The sequence below is a fragment of the Carassius gibelio genome, chromosome B19 (genome assembly GCF_023724105.1).
Source record: "Carassius gibelio isolate Cgi1373 ecotype wild population from Czech Republic chromosome B19, carGib1.2-hapl.c, whole genome shotgun sequence".
Taxonomy (NCBI): Eukaryota; Metazoa; Chordata; class Actinopteri; order Cypriniformes; family Cyprinidae; genus Carassius; species Carassius gibelio.
This window is the reverse complement of record NC_068414.1, coordinates 35,470,968-35,491,118: the sequence shown is the minus strand read 5'-3', so window position 1 is coordinate 35,491,118 and position 20,151 is coordinate 35,470,968. Positions and strand designations below refer to the sequence as shown.

Below are 20,151 nucleotides of genomic sequence, written 5' to 3'. Positions count from 1 at the left end.
ATGATGTTAAAACTTGAAGCTAAAACAGAATGGTTGACTTCAGTTTTGTGAAACTATACATAAAAAAATAATAATAAAATCTGAGACGCAGATTCACTCTCTAGCAGCAGGTGGAGCTTAAAGCATTTACACAAATGAATGACTTTGACAATGATCATTATTTAAATAAAAAAATAATAATAATAATAATCAGATGTAGAACAGATGTGAAGCCACTGGCTGTACTGGAACAAAACACTTTGGAAGGTGTTATTTATTTTTATGACCACTAAATAAACTGTTTTAAAAAGCTTCAAATAATGAACCTTTTCTGATACAATTGTGTTGAAAGCTTCGCTGGTTCAGAACGCTTCACTTCTTCATCACTATGATCGACACACAAACACGTGATTCTGGTGCAGAGGAGAAGTGAACCTCCCCACGCAGAGTTCACTCTGATCTTTAGTAACAGCACACTCTTTAACTGCAAGGCAAGCAGAGTGAGGAAGAGAGAGAGAGAGCACAAAATAAAAAATAACACTCACAGAGTAAAGTAAATACTCAAACACGTTTATACACAATACATTCTTAGGATGTAACTTGATTGATTGAAAATTGATTGATTGTGTACTAACAGGAACTGTGAAGGTGTTAAGAAAGAGAGAGCTGAAGACCCTTGGCTTAAAAAGAGAGAAAAGAATCAAACTAAACTATAACAGCTCTTCAATCAAACTAAATGTAGAGGCTTTAGCAATAGCCATGAACAATCTGGAATAAAAATAATAATAATAATAATAATTGTTCAAGTAAATTATTTCAATAATTTAGTTTTGTTTGATTTTGCTATGTTGCTCTGGACCATCTTGTGACTCTTTAGGTTGAAAATTATTTTCACGGGCTCTTTAAAAAGAAGAGAAATTATATCTAAAAATTATATAAAACAAAAATACATTTTGTTTACGTTACAGTCCTCTGTTTGACTTGAAATAGCACTAGAGCACTAGCGGGCGGAAATGAGAGAGACGTTTTTTATAGTTGTGGTTAGTTGCTCAGTCAAACTTCTCACATTTGCCTCCCCTTACTGGAAACCGCGCAGAAACAGTTTGAGAGAAAACGTTGTTTGCGACGATGGCATTTAAGCTGTTCCTGTTCTTTGCTCTTCTTATGGACATCACAGGTAGATAATCCAACTATTTTATTATGATACATAAATATTCTTGTGGTAAACACTGACATATTGAATCTTTAAATTATTTAACTTTTATGAGATTTTACTGATTCGTTATAATAAAATACTGTATATACAATTTTCAACAGGATTCATCACAAAGTGCTATTATATGTTTTTAAAGCTTTGCATGGTTTAGGACCAGAGTATATTTCAGATTTAATCAGTTTGCATCAATCTAATAGGTCTTTTATGTTCAAATGATCAATTACATCTGATGGTACCTCAATCTCATTTAAAATTGTAGATTTTTTTTTTTCCTCTGATAAATGAATTTACCCATTAAACCGCAGTTTTAATATCAGTATGAATATCAATATGATGTAATAGAAGAATAGCACATGTATTGCATATGACAAATATTTAATTTTCCTAAAATAATTTGTATTGTTCATATTACTTCAGGGAACTACACTAACCTTTTCCACTGGTGGAAACCTTTTCAGTTACTGGCGCAAAACATGATTTGGTCGCACAAATTATTTATAGTAAGCCACTCTGGATAATAATGAACAATAATGAAACTGTATTGTGTCTTGTGAAACTGATGTGCTTTTTATTTTACTTGCCATCTTTTAAACCACAGTTCCTTCTTGCTTTATTTATACAGTGGACCCTGTCTGAAATTGTTTAATTTGTACTGTATGTCAATTACCGTAATTCCCCAAATAAAAACCGGTAGTCAAATAAACGCCGGGCCTCTTATAGTGGCCAGGGGTGTGGTCAACACGGGCAAATAAAGGCCGGGGGAAATTTGTGCAGCAGAGTCAGATAACGAACGTACACACTAAACACCCACCGCCGGAGCGTTTCTCGTTCTCGAGTCAAGAACCGGTTGCATCGTTTTTCGGATTACCAGTACACTGAACTAAGATCCGTTTCTGTCAGACGCGTCCGATTTGAGAACCGAGGAGCTGATGATACTACACATGTGTGATTCAGCGTGAAGCAGACTGACATAGAGCGCGTCTGAATCAAGCTGATTCTTTTGGTGATTGATTCTGAACTGATTCTGTGCTAGCTAAAAAAAGAACAGTGAACATACGTTAACAATTGGGTAATTAATAAAAATAAATTAAGAGCCACAAACCTGTATATTAAACTCTTTTATTTTAGGTACACTTGGGTACATTAAAACAGAACCCATCTCTAATTTTCAAATGCATATAATTATGTTCTGATTCTGTCGGGAGCTGAACAATTTTGTGAAATTCGGCTCGATGTAGTAATAGCACAATGACGTTGCGATTGTAAAGCCTGTGTTATACTTTCCGCATGAACAATCCAGATGCGTAGCCTACATGGTCAGCGCGGACGCAGACTTCTTCCATTTATACTTTCGAATGCGCATGCTGATGTCCTCTCTGCAACAAACATGTGAACAAACAATTGCACAGAATCATTGCACATCGCTGTCTTTATATTCTTTATTGACGGATTGCACAGGTTCGAGTAGCAATTGGCTACTTCACAATGCCTGCACATGTGCAGTTGTGCTTTTGAAGACTACTGACCACGCGCACCTGTCCATGCTGTCGTCTGCTCAGAGCCTCGGCACACACTCTCCGATGGCGATTTTTACGTCATGCGTCACATTCTCTCTAGAGATGTTTTGCCACATTTCTTCAATTAAGGATGATTGCTGCGATTGCTGTGAATGACAGATTTGTTGGTAACATCGCACAAGACACATAAGAGGCTGACATCTAGTGGAGAAGATTTGTAATTAGATTAACGCTAATCTTACGAAAAAAATCTATTCATGGCCTTTGAGAATCAATTTTGAATCTACCAACATTTTAAAAGACTATTAATCGAAAAATCGTTTTTTTTTTTTTACCCAGCCCTTTTTGAGACGCATCTCTGCTTGCGCCCTGAACAGCAGAACACCTTGCAGTGGTGAATCAAGCTCTTTCGTTTTTCGCTCTTTTTTTTCTGTTTGTTTAAACTGCGATTTGTATTTGTCCGTTCAGGTGCAGGAGGATGGGAACGTCCTGAAGGAGAGCTCGGTTCAGTGTTGCTGTCCGTGAGACGCGTCTCTCTCTCTTGTGCGCACCAAACACAGTGCGCGAGTAACATACTCATTTGAGCTTTCCCGCATCTTGTGTTTGAATGCTTTAAACTCTTTTGAATGTTTAAATTGGCAAACCAACTTGATGTGTTGAATGCTCGGAGCAACGTATTATTAAAATACACATTTCTGTTTTAATAATGCTTATATTAAATCATAGCATTACACATAAGTAGGCACAAAAATAATCAGTGATACATTTGCGACCCCATAAAAATTATTTTGGTCGCAGTGTATAGTTCCCTGTACTTGTATGTGTCACGGCATAGAGACGGCGCCATGGAAAGAACAAGGTCTGGGTCCAGATGCAGGGAAGAGACACTTTATTATAAAACGAGAACAAAAAAGCCAACTGGGCAAAAACAAAACCGAACACATTTATATTCAGCGACATAAAACACACCAGTTACAACCCACTGTTACATTTCTTAAAAAAGATAATTGCAAACAAGTTTCAGACGCTGTCGGAGACATCAAACGTCATCACACAGAATGGTTTATCATTTTATTTTCCAATTGTAGTATAATTAATAGTAAAATTAATTGTAGAATAACCAAAAAATAGTTTACCATATTTTTTTTCAGATGGAATATGCTCAATTCATCGCTTTTTCTTCTCATACGCAGACTTTTGGTCTTTTACCATAAGGTATGATTATTCCGTGTTAAAACCACATTTACCGGTTTAGTCAGGGGCGTAGCCATCTTTTCAGAAGTGAGGGGACAGAAATTATACATATATATATATATATATATATATATATATATGTCTCTGTGTGTGTGTGTGTGTGTGTACAGACCTCTAATACTAGCTTGCTCTATTATTTTTCTATTCTACCTGTTTTCTTTTTATTTATTATATTATTTAAAAGCCCATGCTACGTGTACTGTGTTAAGCTAACTGAGACTTGTTATAGCACGTATATATCATTGCTCTTTTTTGTTGTTTTTGATTGCTTCCATTGTCCTCATTTGGAAGTTGATTTGGATAAAAGCGTCTGCTAAATGACTGAATGTAAATGTGTGTGTGTGTATATATATATATATATATATATATATATATATATATATATATATATATATATATATATATATAAACATTACAATATAATATAAAACATTACAATAGAACATTTCTGTAATCTACCAGTCAACAGTTTTATATAAGTAAGATTTTTAATGTTTTTAAAGAAGTCTCTTCTGCTCACCAAACCTGCATTTGTTTGATCAAAAAGTACAGCAAAAGCAGTAATATTGTGAAATATTTTTACTATTTAAAATAACTATTTTCTATTTTAATATATTTTAAAATGTAATTTATTCCTGTGATCAAAGGTGAATTTTCAGCATCATTACTACAGTCTTTCGTGTCACATCCTTAAGAAATCAAATCATTTTAATATGCTGATTTCCTGATTATCAATATTTAAAACATGAGTAAATTTTTTTCAGCATTTCTGATAAATAGAAGGATCCAAAGATCAGCATTTATGTGAAATAAAAATTCTTTGCAACATTATACAACATATCATTAAGAAAAAAAAAATGGGGAAAAGAAATTATAGAAATTAATAATTTTATTTAGCAAGCTTTAAAATATTTCTGTGTATTTCTGTGTATTGTTTTGCTGTACTTTCGATGAAATAAATGCAGGCTTGGTGAATAGAAGAGACTTGACTGGTAGTGGATATTATAGGCAACTTTAATTATTCTCTAATTTCTAGCATTTAATTTGCATAAAAATCCATAACTGCTAGACAATAACAAATAATAATAATGATTTTTTTTATATACTACAAAAACGTATTTATCACATAATAAGGTAGAATAGTTTCAATACTGTAATAAATTATGTCTTTTAGCACTGTTTTGTTCATATACTGTATTTATCATCTGCTGGAGATGACTTGAAAACGTCTCCCGCGTAATCTACGCCCCTGGGTTTAGTCATGGTGGAAGTGAAACTTTAATGATGCATAATGCTTAAAGCCACGTTCAAATTAATTGTTTATTATGGAAGCATATGGGTAGCATTATTCAATTTGGCATGTAATATGCAAAATGACAATGCAATATGTAAAATGGCAATGCATTTCTGTATATACATTTCCATTTTCCAATACATTTGTGCAACGTTTGGTGCAAAATGAAAATGAAAATGAAATTACATAATTTTCATTTGCCATTTACTACACCAGTTTTAATATGTAAAATTAATATTAATTTTAACGCTTTATAAGTTGCAAAATTAAAATGAAAATGTATTACAGAAATGATTAGGTCTAACATGTTAAAGCAAAAACTGTTGCAAAATGATCATTTAAATGCTATTTTTCTTAATTGCATTAACACTCACAGTCAAGACACTTACGATTGCATTTTCATTCGGTGTCCCGCAATGAATGTAGCAAAACTCAATGTGCACATTGAAAATGCATTCCGAGCCGATCACGTGTCCCCGCCCTCGCGCCACGTCAATCATTGTGTGAACAAGGCGGGGCTTGCAGAAGGTCAGAGACTCAAATCTCAAGAAGAGGATTCAATCAAGTGAGACAACATGGACAAGACAGTCTTGGTCCGTGTATGTTTTGATCATTTCGGTTTATGGCTTCAATATTTCATTCGCACTTGTGGGCGGAGCTGAAACGCTGCTTTCATCTGATTGGTCGAATCGGATCGGTTATCATCTGACAGCCTTCAGCTCGGTCTTTTTATTCTTTCAGGCAGAATAAGAGTCAGTGCGAGTGAAGCACTGAAATGTCTGAAACTACGCTCACTGTTAATTAGCATAATATTTGAATCAGATGTAGCTGGGCACATAATTCGTGCTGCTGAGACCTGCAAATTATTTCTAGGTTGTAGTATTGTATGAATATTGTCCCACTGATAAAAACAGTGCAAATAGTGCTGTCCCTTTGGATAACAGTGAAGTGGAAATAAATATGGTTAAATTTATGAAATAAAATTAAATAGGATTTTTTGGGAAGGTAAGTCTGGCCAGTTATACAAGCAACACGAGTCGGACGAGTCTAAAGATATGAGCTGAATTGGGTGAAACATTAAAGTTCTAGTCTGTGTCAATTACTCTCATAATAAATAATAATAATAATGTTAACTGTATTTTTCGGTATAAGTTGCATCAGTCCAAAAATACATCATGACGAGGAAAAAAACATATATAAGTCGCACTGGACTATATGTCACATTTATTCAAGACCAAGAGAAAACATTACCGTCTACAGCCGCGAGAGGGCGCTCTGGGGTAGGCTACAGGAGCACTGAGCAGCATAGAGCTAATTTTACTATTTTTATTTAGAAATGTAACTATATTCATTTTTACAATTATTTATTAATGTCACACACACACACACACATACCCAGTGCCTTATGACTTAAAAGATTAGAGTGTTAAATGTTACAGACATGGAACTGTTCAGTCTATTATTGATTTTAATTTCCACTTCACTGTTATCCAAAGGGACAGAAGTATTTGCACTGTATTTATCAGTGGGACAATATTCATACAATACTACAACCTAGAAATAATTTGCAGGTCTCAGCAGCACGAATTATGTGCCCAGCTACATCTGATTCAAATATTATGCTAATTAACAGTGAGTGTAGTTTCAGACATTTCAGTGCTTCACTCGCACTGACTCTTATTTTGCCTGAAAGAATAAAAAGACCGAGCTGAAGGCTGTCAGATGATAACCGATCCGATTCGACCAATCAGATGAAAGCAGCGTTTCAGCTCCGCCCACAAGTGCGAATGAAATATTGAAGCCATAAACCGAAATGATCAAAACATACACGGACCAAGACTGTCTTGTCCATGTTGTCTCACTTGATTGAATCCTCTTCTTGAGATTTGAGTCTCTGACCTTCTGCAAGCCCCGCCTTGTTCACACAATGATTGACGTGGCGCGAGGGCGGGGACACGTGATCGGCTCGGAATGCATTTTCAATGTGCACATTGAGTTTTGCTACATTCATTGCGGGACACCGAATGAAAATGCAATCGTAAGTGTCTTGACTGTGAGTGTTAATGCAATTAAGAAAAATAGCATTTAAATGATCATTTTGCCACAGTTTTTGCTTTAACATGTTAGACCTAATCATTTCTGTAATACATTTTCATTTTAATTTTGCAACTTATAAAGCGTTAAAATTAATATTCATTTTACATATTAAAACTGGTGTAGTAAATGGCAAATTAAAATTATGTAATTTAATCTTAATTTTCATTTTGCACCAAACGTTGCACAAATGTATTGGAAAATGGAAATGTATATACAGAAATGCATTGCCATTTTACATATTGCATTGTCATTTTGCATATTACATCCCAAATCGAATAATGCTACCCATATGCTTCCATAGTTTATAGCCACAAGAAGCTGTTATGGAGTATATAGATTTGAGGACTTTCTAGAAGAAAGTAAAAAACAACAATTTGTATACCCTACCTAATAGAATGATAGCTGAAATGTGGTACCTTATTCACTATAATAAGTTTAATCTTAACATATTCAAAAACCTGTAGATGAAGAGATGAAATGCACTACAATTTTATTGAATAATACATTTTTAATTCAAATATCATATTAATCAAGGCTTAAGACTTTAATGCATCTTGTTTGGAAATGTACAGAAATGTGTGTTTTTATATGTCATTCAGTTTAGATTAGAGTTAATTAGATTATTTCATTTATTCACTATACTATTTATTATTTCTGATTTCAGAGTTTGGCTCTAGTTTTGTATGTGTTTGTATTTTAATATGAAACGGTTCATGTAGTGCTGATTGAAATTCATATACAGAGTCAATCCTTTCCTCTGAACGTGTTAAAAATAAGTTTGAAAAAGTTGTCAGTACTATGGTGGTGGTGACGCTGAAGGCGAGCAACTGTAATGATGTAGATCTTTATTAGCTTAAATTTAGCTTTTAAGTTCTGGTGCTTTTATTAAGGTTTCAAAATTCATAAAAGTTATATTATTTTCTGAAGATTATCTTTATGGACAAAACATGCAAGTTTCACGAACTATGATTGAACACAGAACTTATTTTTTTGCGAGAACCCAAAAGCCTTTGGAATAATTCTGTAGGCTTTTTGAGGAGGGAACCAGTGTCATGCTAACAGCTGATCCACCTACACAGTGACATCATAGTTCCCCCACTCTCTTTGGCTGCAGTGGTGTCCCATGACGAGCATGATGTTTTTCCATAGAAACAATAATGCATTACATTCTGAAAAACTGCTCGCCAAATAAACTCACCCTGGAGGCTCATGTTATTATTGGTTGGAAGTCGGACTTGATCTTGGCCTTAAACTTGTGTTCTTTACTCAAACTTTACTTTTTTTGTATACAGTATCTGTAAGTACTTTATGCAACAAAGCCCATTAACTAAATTCAAATCTAACTAAAACCATTTGTTACTGGCAACTGTATGATAACTGTGTATATATATTTATATATAGCACTAACTTAACAGATACTTTTTTTTTTTTTCCTACAAACAAAGACTTGTTTTCTCTCTCCTCAGGGTGCAGTGCTGAGATCTGTGTGTTTGTGCAGACAGGAGCTTCAGTTCAACTTGATATACAGACACAAGAACTACCAGAGTTTTATGTTTTATTCTGGAGCAATTATAAATTAGAGAATATAGTTACATATATGAATAAAGAAGTAATACCTCACCTTCTCTACAAGGACAGAGTGGATTTCAATACAACAACCTTTTCTCTGACACTGAAGAACATGCAGAAGACAGACAGTGGACTCTACAGAGCAAAAACTAATGGACAATCAGAAAAAAATATTGTTACATACAGAGTATCTGTTTTAGGTGAGTGTAATGTGTACTGCTTAATCTATGATGTAATTATACATTTTTATGTTAATTATATTCAGTTATAGTTTATTTGAAAACAATATAAAATCAAGCTTTTTCAATTATTTATATTTCACGTTATTTTGTCTTTAATATCAAAACCTTGAACAATATTACTTAAGTTAATTTGAGGAAGTCTGAACAAAATAGTATGAATAAATTATGTTTGGTCTTGGTTTGGCAAGTTGTGGCATCACTGAATCTGTGTGTGTGGCCTTAAATGTGTGTGTTTCAGATGAAGTGGAAGATCCAGTCCTGGCTGTAAACTCAAGCTGGTCCAGTCCTGATCCCTGTTGCTTTACATGTAAAGGAAGTAACATGTTCATCAGCTCTATCTCTAATGGTAGCAGCTGTTCAAAAGAGGAAGTGGCATCAGCTGATAATCACACTCTCAGACTGAGCTGCAGTGGTGAATCCATCATGTGTCACTACAGCAACCCAGTGAGCTTGAAGTCTCAAGTAAAGAAGGTTAATGAACTCTGCACATTTGAGAAAGGTATATTCTGTACCCGCTCTGATCTGTAAACACACTCACAGATGAAGAAATAGAAAAACAATGACTTGATCTTAAATACTGTACTGAAATTCCTGTTAATATGAACCTCAGTCTGTGAAAATTGAAGGAATATGTTTTTATTTTTCATGTCTATAACCTGGAAAACATGAAGAAGTGTCAGGGTTTCCAGCTTGGATCATTGTTTCTATTTGTCTGTTCACATTGACATTGGCGGCAGGATCCAGCTTTTGGATTTACAAAGAAAAAAAAGGTAACTAGCATCTTATCCTGCAGTTATCTTATGACACATCATAAAGAATTTCAATAACACTTTAAGCAGTTTCATATTGTTTACTTCTGAACAGACAAAAAAAAAAAAAAAAAAACAACGAGTAGGTTATTTCTCTATCTAGACATAGCCTTCTTCAGATTTCAGATTAAAGTGCTTTAAATGTAAACAGTGTTTTGTAAACAGGGCTGTTTTTTTGTTTTTGTTTTGTATTTACATTGTATTTAAAAAAGCCATATAATCTCCCAATTAATTAACATGATATAATAAAAACTTCATGTGCAGTAGTTATAGAGTTTGCACAATGCTGTTTAAAATAGTTTGAGGGGAAGTCTAACATGCCACACCTGCCAAAGTCATTTTCATTTTAACTAACCACAAGTTTGACACTTCTGTTTGTAAACCCTTATGATGCACTTGTTTGCTTCCATTAGATGTTTAAACCATATCAATATATCGAAGGATGCTGATAATTTTTAAAAAGCTTTATAATAGAGCAAAAAGGCATATTTGTATTGTCTATACACAAAAGAAAATGGTCTTGAAAATGTATGTTCTGTTTCAAACATCATAGGCACCCGGAAGAATGAACAAACAGTCTATGCAAAAGTTAACGTAAGTTTATACTGGTCTTCTTCATTAACCACAGACACAAATTACATGTTATCACACCATCTGTACACACCATTATATATTACAGTTTTTGGTGGTAAAATCCTACACTCCCAGAAAAAAAAGGTACAAAGTTGTCTTTTGGGCATTCCCTCTCAAAAGATACTAATATTTACTATTTATGTACTAATATGTATCTTTAAGGTACTTATATGCACCTGTTAGGGGTAAATAAGGTACAAAGGTGTAAGTTTTGAAAGAGCACCACCTCAATGACAGCTCTGTACCTTTTTTCTGAGAGTGTCTGAGAGTGTAGAGACCCGGTGCAGTGCGACGCAATGCGCAGCGCAAGAGTGTTTGCTAGTTTCAGTCCGGCGCTGTACGCATTTTCCCGTCCAGCGCCATGTCTTTTAATTAGCAAATTAATTTGTCGTCATTTTTGACATGGGTGTGCTGGTCTAAAAAAGAGGTGTGTTCATGCGCATTGCTATTTTAAGGAGCTGAAAATAGACTGCACCATAGACCAACTCAAACCTGGTCTAAAGTCTGGCGCAATGTTTTTTTCTTTGTTATTTAAAGAGTGTGTTAGTATAGGCAGGTCCACAACGCGCATACACGCTGCTTATTAAACACAGGGACGCACAGCAGCACACAAACATGCCAAATGTTAAAAATTCAATGATTGCAATGCAAAATATATTTAATTAGCCGAAAATTAACTGAGAAGATGTGCAAATAAACGCTGAAAATGAACGTGGATTTGCGCATCTTCTCTATTAACAACGGCTCTGTGTAGTAACAGCTATGTGAAATCACGCACCTGATGGAATTAACCGCTGATTAGAGAACCGGCTTTACTGACGAGATGAGCATAACGATCGTGATCGGAGCAGCCCTAATATATATATATCAACATGTCATAATGGATAGTCATCACATGTATCAGAATTAGGCAATCTCCACTTCATCTCGGAGACTCGTTCTGTCTTTGCGCTTGCCAAATTCTGCCTTGTAAATAGCAAATCCGTCATGGCATGAGCACAACTGGCTCTTAAAGGTAATGGAATATGCTATTCTGATTGGTTTATTGCACGTTACGACCAACAAAACACCCATCACTCATTAACAGAATAAGGAAAACCCGTTTAGACCATGCGCCCAGGCGCACCAACCGTTTTTCCGCCGTTGAAATAGCAAAAGTGGATTTGGACACGCCCTGAGAGCACCAATAGGGCCCCTAAAGTCTGCATTAATTTATTAATTCACTGTTATTTCTTATTGGTCATTTACTGTCACATGGGCACATGTGAGCACTTCTATTTTTGTATTATTTCTTATGGTGAATTATTTGGTATGAAAAAAAGGGTTTTGTAGCAAATGGCAACTTTCTGTTGATGGTGCTGCTTTGGTTTAAATGAAGTGTGGGTTCAATGCCTCATTCTAGGGCTGGGCGATATTGCCTAAAAAAATCCAAATTTATTTTACAAAAAAATCTTATTTACGATTTAAATCGATTTTTTCCCCCCACTTAAAATCAACTTTTTTTTCATGGGAGACAATCGGAGAGCCAATTTTACGGCAAAGCATCAAAAGTTACATCTAGTCATAAATAGCATGTTATTTTTATGTGGGTATACAGCGGACGTGAGAGTTGTCACACCTTTCTAAACTTGATGACATCACACTATAGTGTCAAATCATCTGAACGCAGTGTCAGTACACTTCGTCATGAACAGAACTAGCATCAGTTCACTGATGGGGACCGTGTCCAGTGTAGACAGCATCACTGGGTTCTGTTGTCTTTTGTATATGTGCCACTCGTGTCCAGTGTAGACATGATGTGAGTTTATTAGCCTTGCTTGTTTTTAATGTTTTTATGAAATATCTGTATTGACTGCATGATTATATCATCATATTATTTAATGCAATATGAGCCACAAAGTAAAGCTTGGCGAGCCACGCAACGAGAAACACTGCTGCAGGTTGCTTTTTGGCAGATGTGCTTGTGCTGCTGCAGTCTTCTTCATTTCGTAGGGCACACCATCTCTCTCATTCAGCAGCATGTCTCTGTTTGAGGTGCTTCAGTAAATTGGTTTGCTAGCGACAGACTTCAAACAGACTTTGCAGCGAGGTGTTGTTTGTTCTGCATCTGACGCTACAAAACCGAAACAATTCCAAAGTACGGATGACACCTTTCTTACAAGGAATGATTTCTTCCCTGCTTGTTGCCATGTTGTTTATCTCCAACCCTGCTCCTGCAGATTTCAGCTCCAACCCCAATCAAACACACCTGAAGCAGCTAATCAAGGTGTTCAGGGATACTTGATAATTACAGACAGGTGTGCTGGAGCAGGGTTTGAACAGAAGTCTGCAGGATGGTAGCTCTCCAGGAGCAGGGTTGGAAATCCAATCAGGCGGGCGAGGGTTGAGCCTATTCGGAACAACCGGAGCCCTGAGTGGAGCGACAGCGGATGTTAAAAAGAAAAAATGATTTTCATTCAAACAAGTCAATGTAAATTACGCATTCCAGTTAATCAATAAAATCGCCCAGCACTACCTCATGTTGTATCCTGAATGCTTATATAAGGAAGACGGACAGCGGGGTAGCGTTTAGCAAAAAGCTTTACTTCATGCTTGCATGAACAAACACAGAGCATAACAGGATGGCCAACTCTTCTTCAGCTATCTCTACACAATACACATCCCCTTTTAACTACTGCACTGCTGTTGCCACCTAGGGGAAAATTCTAATATAACAACAAAACTTTCCCCATATACCACATTCTTCTCCCCTTAAGCTCTTACAACATACACTTCTTAAGAATTTTTTTTTTTTTTTTTTTTTTTTTTAAACACTCATAGTCCTTTAAATAACGGGGCTTGGATACAGGTCTCGACGAACTTCGTACCACGGCAGTCAAAGATTGTGACTGCGTTTGGTTAACTGGAGGTTGAATATCCGGCCCTGATGTTTTGGCCTGTTCCAAAACAGGCCTTGCCACACCCTCAGTGTCTGCTTCTGGAACCAAACAGCTTTCCTCCAGAATGGAACTCTCTGGCGCTGCAAAAGCTGCAGCTGCCGATTCAGACAACGGCTGGTTCCCTGGTTCCATAGATTCCATGATCTCTGGTTCTACCAACTCCTTGTCTTCCGAACTTGCTAATATCTGGTCAACGTGCCTGCGCACAATGTTACCATCTCCTAGCATTACCTTGTAGGAGACAGGACCTGTGATCTTGGCAATGAATCCAGGAATCCACTTAGGTCCATGACTAAAATTCTTCGTGATCACAGCGTCTCCTTCCTGGAAACTCCTCCCTAAACCTTGCTTGTCATGATGTTTCTTTTGAATACACTGCTTCCGTTCCACCTTCCTTCTGCAGTCTGGACGAATTAGGTCTAAGGTTGATCTCAACTTCCTGCCTTGTAACATTTCAGCAGGCGACAGCCCAGTGGTGGACTGTGGTGTAATGCGGTAACTAAACAGCACTCTTGACACTTTAGTGATCAGACTTCCGGCACCCGCCTTCTTCATCATTGACTTAAATGTCTGGACTGCGCGTTCAGCACAACCATTGGAGGAAGCGTGATAAGGAGCAGAAGTAATGTGTTCGATTCCATTTTTCTGCATAAACTCTCTGAATTCGGCACTCACAAAACATGAGCCGTTATCGGACACAATTGTTTCTGGAATTCCTTGATTGCTAAAACTCTTCCGGAGACACTCAATCGTAATGGCTGAAGTTGACGTTGTTACAGGATAAACATCCATCCATTTGGAATGAGCATCCATCAGGATCAAAAACAGGTGTCCCATGAATGGTCCCGCATAATCAATGTGTAACCTTTGCCATGGTTTGCTCGGCCACTCCCAGGGATGAAGTGGTGCTGGAGCTGGCGAATTACGGTGTTCTTGGCATACAACACATCTTTTAACTACAGCTTCAATGTCGGCATCTAACTTGGGCCACCAGAAATAGCTTCGCGCTAATGCTTTCATTCTAGTGATGCCGATATGACCGTGATGAAGTTGATGTATCAAAGCATCCCGGCCTGGTGGCGGCACCACTATGCGTGAACCCCACAGTACACACCCATCTTGCACACTTAACTCTGTTTGCCTAACAGCATACGGTTGAACAACTGGGTCCCGGTCTTGAGGCGGCCAACCATGTTGGATGAACTGCACCACTCTGGACAACACAGGATCTCGGCCGGTCCATCTCCTCATTGCAGCTGCCGAGACGAGGGTCACATTCTCCATCATCAGCACTCGTTCCTCCTGTCCTCTCTTGACAGCCTGTTGAGGTAAAGGGAGTCGACTCAACGCATCAGCATTGCTATGATGTTTCCCCGGTTTGTAAACAATCTCATACTCATATGCTCTCAAGGTTACTGCCCGCCTCTGTATACGAGGAGAAGCCATTTGAGGCACAGCCTTCATCTCATTGAAGAGAGACAGTAACGGTTTATGATCAGTGCAAATAACAAACCTTCGTCCATATAAATATTTATGAAAACGTTGACCGCCAAATATCACCGCCAGACCTTCTTTGTCCAGTTGGGAGTACTTTGCTTCAGCTGACGTTAGTGTCCTCGACATAAAACTGATCGGTCTCTCCTGGCCATTGGGCATGCGATGCGAAAACACCACGCCCACTCCATAAGGAGACGCATCGCAGGACAGGATCAGATCTTTTTGACTGTCATAATGCACTAACACATCCGATGACTGCATGAGTCGCTTAGACTCCTCAAAAGCGTTCTCTTGCTCTGCCTCCCATTTCCAAGTGGTTCCCTTCCTTAACAGTTCATGTAAAGGTGCCAACAAGGTTGACAGGTGGGGCAGGAACCTGTTGTAATAGTTCAGCAGACCCAGGTACGCTCTCAGTTCTGTGACATTGGTCGGTGCTGGTGCTTCTTGTATAGCCCGGACCTTATATGGCAAAGGATGAAGTCCAGAAGCATCCACCTTATAACCCAGGAACTCTGCTTCCTGCTCCAGGAACACACATTTGTTACGCTTTAGGCGAAGACCAGCTTCCTGCAGCCGCATTAACACCTGGTTCAGCGTTGTAAGGTGACACTGGTCACTCTGGCCCGTCAGCAAAATGTCGTCTAAATAGACAGCCACGTTCGGGATACCGCCCACCAGACTCTCCATCAGTCGTTGGAATATGGCTGGACTGGAGGAAACCCCAAATGGCAACCGGTTCACCTGGAACAAACCCTGATGCGTATTAATGGTGACATATGGCTTGGATGTCTCAACCAGTAGTACTTGCTGATACGCATGGCTCAGATCCAGTTTACTGAATTTTTCACCGCCTGACATCTTCTCAAACAAGTCCTCCAATCTCGGTATTGGATACTGTTCGAGCTTCGACACCTGGTTGACAGTGAGTTTGTAGTCTCCACAAATGCGCACCAAATTATCAGCTTTTAACACCGGCACAATCGGGGCTGCCCACTCTGAGAATTTCACTGGCTCAATAAATCCCTGGTTCATAAGTCTCTCTAACTCCATTTCCACCTGATTCCTCATCGCATAGGGCACAGGCCTGGGTTTATAAAATTTAGGAGCCACACCTTCTTTAACATAAATTTTCGCTGGTGGGCCTTTCCAAGTACCCAGTTCCTCCTTGAAAACCTCCTCATGCTGCCTTAACACATACTGCAATGTCAATTCTGGCTGCTCCATCTTATTGATATGAACACAGTTCATTCCCAGCTCCTTTATCCATGCCCGGCCTAACAAATTTGGTCCTGATCCCGCTACAACCACTACTGGTAGCTGTTTGACTTGGCCTTTGTACTTTACGACCACATCAGCCGCTCCTAATGTTGGTACTTTTTCACCCGTGTAGGTTTTCAAAGTCATTGAGCAGTCCTGCAACTCTCGGGCACCCCCTGCGGTCCATAACTTGGCATACTCAGCCTTTGACAAAATCGTCACACTACAACCAGTATCCACTTCAAATTCCACAATGTTCTTATTTATGTTAAGCTCTGCAGTAATGGGGTCTACTTTCATTAACTTTGGCTCTGTTAGACTATACATCGTAAATACATCTTCATCACTAGTGACATTCTCTGGAAATTCCCTTATGTGATGCGGTTTCATTCGCTGCTCTAGTCCTCGAATTAAACTTAAATCTTTGGACTATTTCACTGGGCTTCGGGTTATAATGTGACTGCAGCAGGTCAGTCAAATCTTTATATGACTTTTCACCAGGCTTATTCGGGCTCAATAAGTTCCTCATTAAACTGTATGTCCGACTACCCACAGAACTTAACAATATTGCCCTCTTTTTTTCCTCATCCCCGATCCCATTGGCAACGAAAAAATGTCCCAACACTTCGACATATTCCTCCCATGTTTGGGTCTGACTGTCAAAAGCAGTAAGTGTTCCTACCATTGCCACCGCCATCTCGACGTCTTGATTAACGTTAGCTTCCTCTTCATCCGACATCCACCTAATTCCAGCGTACTCGCACTCTCAAGCTTCCTATTGCTCTTTCTCTTCCGAGCTCACCAGGATCCCTTGTAAATCATCCCATCCTCGTCGCCAAATGTTGTATCCTGAATGCTTATATAAGGAAGACGGACAGCGGGGTAGCGTTTAGCAAAAAGCTTTACTTCATGCTTGCATGAACAAACACAGAGCATAACAGGATGGCCAACTCTTCTTGAGCTATCTCTACACATCCCCTTTTAACTACTGCACTGCTGTTGCCACCTAGGGGAAAATTCTAATATAACAACAAAACTTTCCCCATATACCACAAAAAACAAGCTAGAAATGATCAGTTTTCTATTTGATGGTAATGACAAATCACAAATGAGTCAAGAAGAATTATCCCATTCTCTATGCTATAGGATGTCGCTAATAGTATCTAAACATTCACCATTTTTTTCAGTCAAACCAGCAGTTTGACATTAAGATAGGATCGTGTCCACAGGAGAACATCAAGCCACAAAAGTCACTGGAGATGTTGGAGAAATCAGAGATTCCTCATACAGAGTTTGATACTGCAAGAGATTTAGGACAAAGTGAAGATACCAATCACACCACACCCAACGACCACCCTATGAATCAGGTGAAGATTAAACAATGACTCTAATCTCACTTAGTACCTATTCTTTGGAAATTAAATGATGGTTAATTTGGATTAAATATCTTAATTCATAATAAAGGTAAAGACAAGTTTAAGTGAACAACATTCAAATTATAAAGTTATTAAATTTATGGCTTAATGTTTGGGAAACAACCTGCCAGTTAGCAGCCTGTAGTTGTTTAAATTATTTGTTGGACAATAGTTTTAAATGATCTGCAGCTGATTCTGTTGTGCTTTATTTCAGAGTGCATCATTCACAGAGAAGAGCAAGCTAAATACACCTGGCACCATCTACTGTCTCATTCAGCAGCAACCAAAATCCACCAAGACTGAAAATGATCACACCATTTATGCTTCAGTCAATAAAGTGTCAGCCGGATATGAATCTGCACATCCACAATCATAACAAAGATCACACAGAATCCTGCAAGAAAATGACTCCTCACGAGTGTAATGTTTTACTAAATAACAATATTTCCACTAGTTTTTGTCTAACATATCATACATTTTACCAGGAGTGGGACAAAAAAGTGTCATGTTAGAAAAAGTTATCGGTTGATTGTAATGAGGAATCAACAATGTCGAAATAAGTAAAGGAAAAAAATATATTTTAAAACAGGCCAAACAATAAGGGCTGTCGACATGTCATTGTCATGTTTTATGAAGGCTTTGCATAAACAATCATAATTCCATTCAATTCAGTTCACGTTTATTTGCATAACTTTTTCACAAAACAAATTTTTGCAAAGCAGTTTCACAGAAAATGAAAGTCTCTAAATTATATTTATCTAAATTAAATTATATTTATATTTAATTATATTATATTTATATACGTCACATGGTGTGACCCATCAAATATAATAAAAAAATATTAATAACAGTGATAACAATATCCCACCTTAATATATATTTTTAAATAAAATAATACACGTAATAATAAAGTGTTATAATATAATTTTATTTTAAAATAAAAAGGGAGTATTAAATACAAAATCCATTATTTTACAGTAAACTTAACATAAAATGCTAATATTTCTATATTTATTATTATTATTATTATTTTAATTTGAAGCTTAATTATTATTTTTAATTTGAATTATATACATTTGTCATTTTCAAACATAAAATCTGCAAGCTTTTATTCTAGTAGGTTGCCAGCAAATAAGCATATGCACTTCCTGGTTTAGCGCTTCTGACTGTTGAGCATCAGTGAACAAAATTCTTCACAGTTTTGTTTTGTGCTTTGAAAACGTTGGCCTAGATTTATATTTTCAGTTTGAATAGAAATCTTATACAGTATAGTTTGTTGATCAAAAATGGTAATTGCGCATTAACAGCTATAAACCATGTTGGTACACAAACTCGCTGAACTAATTTACAGAGCATATTTCTTATTTTAAGAAATAAAATAAGCAGACCTGCGGACCAATTATAAGCAACACTGATTATATTAATGAATTTTATTCTGCACCACCGCCCTGAATCTACCATCACAGTAAACTTTCTGCATTTTTATATTTTCATAACCATCATTTAGTATAATTTATAAAAAAATAAACAATAAATAATAATATATAAATAATAAAAATGTAAAGAATATGAAAATAAATTATATAATTATATATGTCATAGTAAAAAAACTGTTATTAAAGCAAAGCAATCCATTTATCATACATTTTAAAACATGTATTCAACATTTGTTTATTGAAATTATAAAACACTTAATTCTCTTCTGTTAAAGAAGACAGTAATACATAAAATATGAGATATAACATACTGTATATATAAAAAAAAAACATTTACAATAGTTTTAGGAAACAATATAAAATCTATGGAATGATATTCCGGACATTATTCAAAAGGAATTACAAATTGTAAATCGCGCATTACCGTTTGCATTTTCGTTTAAGCGAACGCACAGTGTCTGCAATATTTAAATTGGATGCAAAGTCCGTTTGCAATTGTGTTTCCCATATCTTAGAGCTATGAGCCTGTCAGCCTTTCTTGATCTGTCTTAACTATATGTTGCTGCCTCATACTGTGCTATAAATGTAAAATACATTAATTTATTTCATATATTTATATATAATTATATACTTATACTATATAATTATACTTTTTTTCATGAATGTATTTTACAATACAAAGAGCAATGTGTAAAATTTTCTCCCATTGAGAAAGAGAGTGACCAAAATGTCCTGCCATCGAATGCAAGTGGACATGTGGAACTCAAATGGTGGCCCCGGATGTGAGAGTTCAAAATGTGTATTAAAAGTTCAAAAACGCTCCTCAGGACTTTATTTATGGCTTTGTCGTAGGGACAGAGTTCAACAGCCATCCATCTTCATATTTCTTTCCCCAGAGGTCATTGTCATCACGGGACTTTCAACTACGCTAAAATCAGATTGCATATCCACATATGGATATTATTAAATGGTCCCGGGTCAGTGCCATGTAGGGGGT

General features: G+C 36.9%; 1 protein-coding gene across 2 annotated transcripts; it reads left to right on the top strand.

Moving 5' to 3' along the window:
- Positions 1–1,037: 1,037 nt before the first annotated feature.
- Positions 1,038–18,385, top strand: LOC127978682 (uncharacterized). 2 transcript variants are annotated; one of them, XM_052583537.1, is made up of 7 exons: positions 1,038–1,156; positions 8,824–9,126; positions 9,407–9,667; positions 9,840–9,938; positions 10,531–10,571; positions 17,533–17,670; positions 17,933–18,385. In XM_052583537.1, the coding sequence occupies exons 1-7, from the start codon at positions 1,108–1,110 to the stop codon at positions 18,092–18,094; spliced, it is 1,053 nt and encodes a 350-aa protein (XP_052439497.1). In that variant the 5' UTR covers positions 1,038–1,107; the 3' UTR covers positions 18,095–18,385. The 2 variants fall into 2 exon arrangements, with proteins under 2 accessions (XP_052439497.1, XP_052439496.1); XM_052583536.1 differs by having other exon boundaries at positions 17,491–17,670.
- Positions 18,386–20,151: the final 1,766 nt, after the last annotated feature.